At 63.5% G+C, this 9298-nt stretch overlaps 1 protein-coding gene across 1 annotated transcript; it reads right to left on the bottom strand.

The window, feature by feature from the left end:
* Positions 1-693: 693 nt before the first annotated feature.
* Positions 694-9279, bottom strand: CYC1 (cytochrome c1). The gene is made up of 7 exons (XM_077190029.1): positions 9095-9279; positions 7229-7431; positions 5485-5611; positions 3421-3578; positions 1866-2026; positions 1417-1517; positions 694-980 (listed from the first exon to the last, which is right to left on the bottom strand). The coding sequence occupies exons 1-7, from the start codon at positions 9221-9223 to the stop codon at positions 876-878; spliced, it is 984 nt and encodes a 327-aa protein (XP_077046144.1). The 5' UTR covers positions 9224-9279; the 3' UTR covers positions 694-875.
* Between the last annotated feature and the right edge of the window lie 19 nt (positions 9280-9298).

Below are 9298 nucleotides of genomic sequence, written 5' to 3'. Positions count from 1 at the left end.
ACTGACCCATGGTCTGACCCACAGACTGACCCACAGACTGACCCACAGACAGACTGACCCATAGACTGACCCATGGTCTGACCCACAGACAGACTGGCCCACAGACTGACCCATAGACTGACCCACAGACAGACTGACCCACACACTGACTGACCTACACACTGACCACAGACAGACTGACCCACAACCTGACCCACAGCTTGACTGACCCACAGACAGACTGACCCACACATTGACCCACACACTGACCAACCCAGGGCATTGGCATGGCCTGGGCAAAGACTGACCCATAGACTGACCCATGGTCTGACCCACAGACTGACCCATGGCACCAGCATGGCCTGGGGACAGCCTGGGCACGGCTGGACCCACACCCCAGACAGACGTAGCCCCACACCAAGGACAGACCTGGCCCCACAGCCCCAACAGACCCAGGACAGACCCAGCCCCACTCCCAGCCCCACAGCCATGACAGAGCAAGGACAGACACAGCCCCACACCACAGACACACCCACCCCAGCCCCAGCCCCATATCAGGGACAGACCCAGGACAGCCCCAGCCCCACTCCTGGCCCCACATCCAGGACAGCCTCAGACCCAGCCCCACAGGAAGGACAGCCCCAGGACAGCCCCATCCCCACAGGAAGGACAGAGTGGCCCCAGGACAGACGGACAGACCGAGCCCTGCTCGTGTTTCTGTTCTGTGGAACCCCAGCCTTTATTCCCCCCCTGCAGCCCCGCGGGGGCCGAGGCTGGGCTCGAACACGAGGGGGGGTGGGGACCCCCCAATGCCCCTCCTGGGGGGGCTCCCCCCGTGCCGTGGGGGGGCCCGGGGGCTCGGGGGGCCCCCCCAGGGCCGATTTTGGGGTCAGGCCCTACTTGGGGGGCCGATAAACCATCTTCCTGCTCTTGAGCACCGCCCACTTGTGTCGCTTCATGTAGTACAGCAGGGGCGTCAGCAGCCCCGAGATCAGCAGCAGCTGGGGGGGACAGCGGGGTCAGGGGGGTCCTGAGCACCCCTGAGCACCCCAGAACCACCCTGAGCACCCCTGAGCCCCCCCAAGCCACCCTGAGACCCCCAGGAAGCCCCCAGCCCCCCCCAGAGCCCCCAGCCCCACCTTGAGCCCCCAGCCCCACCTTGAGCCTCCCCCAGCCCCACCATGAGCCCCCAGCCCCACCTTGAGGCCCCCCCAGCCCCACCCTGAGCCCCCAGCCCCACCTTGGGCCCCCAGCCCCACCTTGAGCCCCCCCCAGCCCCACCTTGAGCCCCCAGCCCCACCCTGGGCCCCCAGCCCCACCTTGGGCCCCCAGCCCCACCTTGAGCCCCCCCAGCCCCACCCTGGGCCCCCAGCCCCACCTTGAGCCCCCCCAGCCCCACCTTGAGCCCCCAGCCCCACCTTGAGCCCCCAGCCCCACCTTGAGCCCCATCTTTTTGCGGTGGTCGTGCTCGGGCTCGGCCGCCCAGCGCAGGAAGGTGCAAACGTCCTTGGCAATCTGGGACATGGTGGCCGGGGTCCCTGGGGGGGCACGGGAGGAGTGAGACCCCACTGGGACCCCCGAGACCCCCAGGAACCCCACAGATACCAGTGAGACCCTCTGAACCCCACAGATCCCACTGGGACTCCCAGACCCCAGGACCACCCCAATACCCGGTGTGGTCAAAGCCCCCAGGGACCTCCTCAAACCCCCCCAGGGCACCCCCAGCCCCCCAATCCCCTCCCAACCCCAGCAGGACCCTCCAAATCCCCCAGGACTCCCCTGCAGACCCCCCCAGGAGCCTCAGCCTCCCCTCAGACCCCCCCAAGGCCCCTTTAAGCCCCCCAGGACCCCCCAAGGCCCCCACAAGCCCCCCCAGGCCCCCGTACCGTCGTCGTACTCCAGCACCTCGTCGTAGATGGGGGGGGCCATGCCGATGGCCTGGCCAGGGAAGTAGGGGTTGTAATGGAGCCCCTCCCTCAGAGAGACCCCAGCGGGGGCGTCACAGTACCCGGTGAGCAGGGCGAACACGTAATCCTCGCCCCCGTGCCTGAAGGGATCAATAACTGATCAATAACTGATCAATAACGGATCAATAACAGGGTCACAGTACCCGGTGAGCAGGGCGAACACGTAATCCTCACCCCCGTGCCTGAAGGGTTAATTACAGACCAATAATGGATCAATAACGGATCAATAACAGATCAATAATGGATCAATAATGGGGTCACAGTACCCGGCGAGCAGGGCGAACACGTAATCCTCGCCCCCGTGCCTGAGGGGTTAATTACAGACCAATAACGGATCAATAACAGATCAATAATGGGGTCACAGTACCCGGTGAGCAGGGCGAACACGTAATCCTCGCCCCCGTGCCTGAAGGGATCAATAACTGATCAATAACTGATCAATAATGGGGTCACAGTACCCGGTCAGAAGGGCGAACACGTAATCCTCGCCCCCGTGCCTGAAGGGTTAATTACAGACCAATAATGGATCAATAACGGATCAATAACAGATCAATAATGGGGTCACAGTACCCCGTGAGCAGGGCGAACACGTAATCCTCGCCCCTGTGCCTAAAGGGTTAATTACAGATCAATGGGATCAATAATGGATCAATAATGGGGTCACAGTGCCCCATGAGCAGGGTGAACACATAGTCCTCACCCCCGTGCCTAAAGGGTTAATTACAGATCAATGGGATCAATAAGAGATCAATAACAGGGTCACAGTGCCCAGTCAGAAGGGCAAACACGTAATCCTCACCCCCGTGCCTGAAAGGTTAATGGGATCAGTAACAGACCAATAACAGATCAATAATGGATCAATAATGGGGTCAGAGAACACGTAATCCTCACCCCCGTGCCTGAAGGGTTAATGGGATCAGTAACAGACCAATAACGGATCAATAACACGATCAATAACGGGATCAATGGGATCATTGGGATCGGTGGGAATGGGATCCACGGGATCAATGGGATCAGTGGGGTCAATGCATTGTGGGGTGACCCCAAAGCCCCCCCGGACCCCCCAGGACCCCCCTCCCCTGGCACTGACCATGTACCTGAGGTCGGGGGGCAGGGCCCCATTGTTGGGGCGACCCCAGAGCCCCCCAGGACCCCCCAAAGCCTCACCTGGCTGTCCCTGTACCCTCACCTGGCATTGATGATGTACCTGAGGTCGGGGGCCAGGGCTCCATTGTGGGGGTGACCCCAAAGCCCCCCAGAGCCCCCCAAATCCTCACCTGGCATTGACGATGTAGCTAAGGTCGGGGGGCAGGGCTCCGTTGTTGGGGTGACCCCAGAGCCCCCCAGAGCCCCCCAGAGCCCCCCAAATCCTCACCTGGCATTGACGATGTAGCTGAGGTCGGGGGGCAGGGCCCCATTGTTGGGGTGACCCCATAGCCCCCCAGAGCCCCCCCAGAGCCCCCCAAATCCTCACCTGGCATTGACGATGTAGCTAAGGTCGGGGGGCAGGGCTCCATTGTTGGCCGCCCGCGCAGCCTCGGGGTTGGGGTAGGGCTTGGGGAAATGATCCGAGATCTTCCCGGGACGCATGAACATCTCCCCGTTCTCATCGGGGCCGTCCTGAACCTCCACCTGCAGGGACAGGTGAGACATGGACAGGTGAGAGACAGACAGGTGACACACAGGGACAGGTGACACACAGGGACAGGTGACACACAGGGACAGGTGAGAGACTGGGACAGGGACAGGTGACACACAGGGACAGCAGGGACAGGGACAGCAGGGACAGGGACAGCAGGGTCCCCATGAACATCTCCCCGTTCTCATCGGGGCCGTCCTGAACCTCCACCTGCACAGGTGACACACAGACAGGTGAGACACTGGGACAGGTGACACACAGGGACAGGTGACACACAGGGACAGCAGGGACAGGGACAGCAGGGTCCCCATGAACATCTCCCCGTTCTCATCGGGGCCGTCCTGAACCTCCACCTGCGGGGACAGGTGAGACATGGACAGGTGAGACACAGGTGAGACACAGGGACAGGGACAGCAGGGACAGGGACAGCAGGGTCCCCATGAACATCTCCCCGTTCTCATCGGGGCCGTCCTGAACCTCCACCTGGGACAGGTGACACACAGGGACAGGTGAGACACAGACAGGTGACACACAGGGACAGGTGACACACAGGGACAGCAGGGTCCCCATGAACATCTCCCCGTTCTCATCGGGGCCGTCCTGAACCTCCACCTGCACAGGTGAGACAAGGACAGGTGAGACACAGACAGGTGACACACAGGGACAGGTGACACACAGGGACAGCAGGGACAGGGACAGGGACAGGTGACACACAGGGACAGCAGGGACAGGGACAGCAGGGCCCCCATGAACGTCTCCCCGTTCTCTTCAGGGCCGTCCTGAACCTCCACCTGCACAGGTGACACACAGACAGGTGAGAGACTGGGACAGGTGACACACGGGGACAGCTGAGACACAGGTGAGACACAGGGACAGCAGGGACAGGGACAGCAGGGTCCCCATAAACATCTCCCTGTTCTCATCGGGGCTGTCCTGAACCTCCACCTGTGACAGGTGACACACAGACAGGTGAGATATGGACAGGTGAGCTGGGGACAGCCGGACAGGGGCACAGGGAATGGCAGGAAAGGGGCAGGGGGACACTGGGGTGGAGCCAGCAGGACACCAAGGACAGCAGGACAGTGACAGTGACAGTGACACATCAGGGACAGCAAGGTCACTGGGGACACCAGGGGTGGCAGGACAGGGACAGCAGAATATTGGGGACAGCAGTGTGGGGGACACTGGAGATGGCAGCAGACTGGCACCAGGACAGCAGGGAGGGCAGGACAGGGACAGTGACACATCAGGGACAGCAGGGTGGGGACACTGGGGATGGCAGGACAGGGACAGTGGCACATCAGGGGTGGCAGGACAGGGCCACGGGGACACCAGGAGCAGCAGCACAGTGGCATGGGGACACTGAGGTGGGACACTGGGAATGGTGGGACAGGGACAGTGACACATCAGGGACAGCAGGGTGGGGACACTGGGGATGGCAGGACAGGGACAGGGGGACACTGGGATAGAGCCAGCAGGACATGGAGAGTGGCACACCAGGGGTGGCAGCACAGGGACACTGGGACACTGGGGACAGCAGACTGGGGACACCGGGGACAGCAGGACAGGGGGACACTGGGACAGGGCAGGGGGACTCTGGGGACAGCAGGACAGGGGGACACTGGGACATTGGGGACAGCAGACTGGGGACACTGAGGACAGCAGGACAGGGGGACACTGGGACATTGGGGACAGGGTGAGGGACACTGAGGACAGCAGGGCAGGGACACTGGGGATAGTAGGACAGGGACACTGGGACATTGGGGACAGCAGGACATGGACAGTGAGGACAGCAGGGGTGGCAGCACAGGGACACCGGGGACAGCAGGACAGGGACACTGGGACAGGGCAGGTGGCAGCAAAGGGACACTGGGGGTGGCACAGGGCTCCCGGTGTCACCTCCTCCGCCAGCGCCTTGGCCTCGGCCTCGGTGTGGGTGACGCCGATGAGGTTCCGGAAAGCCAAATACTCCATGGAGTGACAGGCAGAGCACACCTGGCGGTACACCTGGAACCCCCTGCGGACACTGCGGGACAGACGGACACCAAAATTACCCCAAAATCACCCCAAAACAACCCTAACACACCTGGCGGTACACCTGGAACCCCCTGCGGACACTGCGGGACAGACGGACACCAAAATTACCCCAAAATCCCCAAACACACCTGGAACCCCCTGTGGATACTGGGGGATAAACAGACCCCAAAATCACCCCAAAATCACCCCAAAATTACCCCAAACACGCCTGGCGGTACAACTGGAACCCCCTGTGGATACTGGGGGACAGGAGGGGTTACAGACCCCAAAATCACCCCAGAAACCCCAAAATCACCCCAAACACACCTGGAACCCCCCGTGGACACCATGGGGACACAGTGGGGTTACAGACCCCAAAAATCCCAAAATGACCCCAAAACACACCGGGAACACTCTGCACAAACTTCAGGGGTACAGACCCCAAAAATCCCAAAATGACCCCAAAACACACTGGAACACCCTGTGCAAATTTCAGGGGTACAGACCCCAAAAGCCCCAAAATGACCCCAAAACACACCTGGAACCACCCCCAAGCACACTGAGGGGACAGGGGCTCAGACCCTCCAGGAATCCCCCAGCGACCCCAAATCCCCACAGGGACCCCAAATCCCCCCAGCCCCATTACCTGCTGTGCCCCAGAGACCCCAAATCCCCGTAGAGACCCCAAATCCCTGTAAAGACCCCAAATCCCCCCAGCCCCATTACCTGCTGTGCTCCAGGGACCCCAAATCTCCCCAGGACCCCCCAATTTCCCCATTTTTCCCATACCTGGCGTGGTCCAATGCAGACAGGAACCCCCAAACCCCCCCAGATTTTCCCCAGTTTCCCCATTTTTTCCCATTTTTCCCATACCTGGCGTGGTCCAGGGCTGACAGGGACCCCCAGGACCCCCCCAATTTCCCCATTTTCCCCCATTTTTCCCAATTTCCCATACCTGGCGTGGTCCAGGGCTGACAGGGACCCCCAAACCCCCCCAATTTCCCCATTTTCCCCCATTTTTTCCCATTTTTCCCATACCTGGCATGGTCCAGAGCAGACAGGGACCTCCAAACCCCCCAGGACCCCCCAATTTCCCCATTTTTCCCCATTTTTCCCCCATTTTCCCTCACCTGGCGTGGTCCAGCGCTGACAGGGACCCCCAAACCCCCCCATTTTTCCCATTTTCCCCCATTTTTCCCCCAATTTCCCTCACCTGGCATGGTCCAGCGCTGACAGGGACCCCCAAACCCCCCCATTTTTCCCATTTTCCCCCATTTTTCCCCCAATTTCCCTCACCTGGCATGGTCCAGCGCTGACAGGGACCCCCAAACCCCCCCAATTTCCCCATTTTTCCCCATTTTTCCCCCAATTTCCCTCACCTGGCGTGGTCCAGCGCTGACAGGGACCCCACAAACCCCCCCAGGACCCCCCAATTTCCCCATTTTTCCCCATTTTTCCCCATTTTCCCTCACCTGGCGTGGTCCAGCACTGACAGGGACCCCCAAACCCCCCCAATTTCCCCATTTTTCCCCATTTTTCCCCCATTTTCCCATACCTGGCGTGGTCCAGCGCTGACAGGGACCCCCAGGACCCCCCAATTTCCCCATTTTTCCCCAATTTCCCTCACCTGGCGTGGTCCAGCGCTGACAGGAAGCCGCCGTGGCTCCAGGGCAGGTTCGGGGGGTGCAGCTCCAGCTCCCCCGCGCTCACGGGGCCCCCCCCGAGGGACAGGGACAGGGCCACGGCCAGGGACCCCCCCCCCGCCAGCGCCCCCAGCACGGCCAGGGACCACCGGGAACGGGGACGGCCCGGGAACGACGACAGTGACACCTGGGGGGGACACAGGGACAGGTGAGGGACACCTGGGGGGGACACAGGGACACCTGGGGGGGACACACAGAGACAGGTGAGGGACACCTGGGGGGGACACAGGGACACCTGGGGGGGACACACAGAGACAGGTGAGGGACACCTGGGGGGACACAGGGACAGGTGAGGGACACCTGGGGGGACACAGGGACACCTGGAGGGACACAGGGACAGGTGAGGGACACCTGGGGGGGGACACAGGGACAGGTGAGGGACACCTGGGGGGACACAGGGACACCTGGGGGGGGACACAGGGACACCTGGGGGGACACAGGGACAGGTGAGTGACACCTGGGGGGGACACAGGGACAGGTGAGGGACACCTGGGGGGGACACAGGGACACCTGGGGGGACACATAGGGACAGGTGAGGGACACCTGGGGGGACACAGGGATAGGTGAGGGACACCTGGGGGGGACACAGGGACAGGTGAGGGACACCTGGGGGGACACAGGGACAGGTGAGGGACACCTGGGGGGGACACAGGGACAGGTGAGGGACACCTGGGGGGGACACGGACACGGACACGTGGGGTGGGACAGTGAGACCGGGGTGGGGACAGGGGCTCCAGGGACCCCAAGGCTCGGGGGGGACAAAAGCAATGGGGAGGTCCTGGGGACAGCGGGAATACCGGGAACAGCGGGAATAACGGGAATGGGAACAGCGGGAACACCGGGGATGGCGGGAATACCGGAATTACCGGGAACGGGAACAGCGGGAGCAGCGGGAATACCGGAATTACCGGGAACGGGAACAGTGGGAATACCGGGAACAGCGGGGATACCGGAATTCCCAGGAGCGGGGATAACGGGGATACCGGAATTCCCGAGAACAGGAATAGCGGGAGTACCGGGGATACCGGAATTAGCGGGAGCAGCGCGAAGGGCGGGCAGAGGGCACCGCGGGCGCGCTGGGAGGCACCGGGGACACCGGGCACCATGCGGGGACAGCTGCCGGGGACACCGCGGGGAACGGGAGAACCGGGGGCACCGGGAACCGGGAGGGGTAACGGGAACGCCTGAGCACGACGGGCAAAGGAACCGGGGGCACCGTGCGGGGCTCGGGCAGGAACCGGGGGCACCGGGAACCGGGAAGGGCTCGGGAGCACCGGGCACACCGGGGCAAGCACCGACAGCCCCCAGGCAGGGCCGATGAGCACCGGGAACCGGGAGGGGCCGGGAGCGGAACCGGGAGCACGTGCAGGGCTCGGAAGCACCGGGCACACCGGGGCAAGCACTGATAGTCTCCAGGAAGCCCCGGGGAGCACCGGGAACCGGGAGGGGCCGGGAATGGAACCGCGGACACCGGGAACCCAGAGGGGCCGGGAGTGGAACCGGGGGCACCGGGAACCGGGAGCACCATGGGGGGGCTCGGGCACACTGGGGCAGGCACCGAGGAGCACCGGGAACCCAGAGGGGCCGGGGGTGGAACCGGGGGCACCGAGAACCGGGAGGGGCCGGGAGCGGAACGGGGGCATCGTGCAGGGCTCGGAAGCACCGGGCACACCGGGGCAGGCACCGAGAGCCCCCAGGCAGCCCCGGTGAGCCCCGGGCAGGGCAGCTCCAGGCCCCGAGGCCGCGCGGTGCCCTCAGCGGGGCCGTGACCTTGGCGGGGCCGCACTCACCGTGCTGGGGCCGTGTGCGGGGCCGCGGTCGGGGCGCAGCAGCGCGCGGGGGGGAGCCGGGCCGGGCCGCGCCGGGCCCGGGAGCAGCCGCAGCCCCGGGAGGCCCCGCAGGCCCCGCAGCGCCGCCATCGCCGAGGTCGAGGGGACGCGCCGCGACGCCCCGGAAGTGACGTGAGGGGAGGGACGGAGTGACGTCACGGGACA

This window comes from Agelaius phoeniceus, chromosome 1 (assembly GCF_051311805.1).
Source record: "Agelaius phoeniceus isolate bAgePho1 chromosome 1, bAgePho1.hap1, whole genome shotgun sequence".
NCBI classification, from domain to species: Eukaryota; Metazoa; Chordata; class Aves; order Passeriformes; family Icteridae; genus Agelaius; species Agelaius phoeniceus.
Note: the sequence above shows the minus strand (reverse complement) of the source record. Positions and strands in the feature narration are given on the sequence as shown.

What these genes read in the sequence shown, in the direction of transcription:
- CYC1 (XM_077190029.1), bottom strand. Translation starts at nt 9,223, where the DNA reads ATGGCGGCGCTGCGGGGCCTGCGGGGCCTCCCGGGGCTGCGGCTGCTC. An exon ending in CCGCACACGGCCCCAGCACG is followed by an intron (nt 7,432 to 9,094) that starts GTGAGTGCGGCC and finishes TGTCCCCCCCAG; the next exon opens with GTGTCACTGTCGTCGTTCCC. An exon ending in CCAAGGCGCTGGCGGAGGAG is followed by an intron (nt 3,579 to 5,484) that starts GTGACACCGGGA and finishes CTGTCCCTGCAG; the next exon opens with GTGGAGGTTCAGGACGGCCC.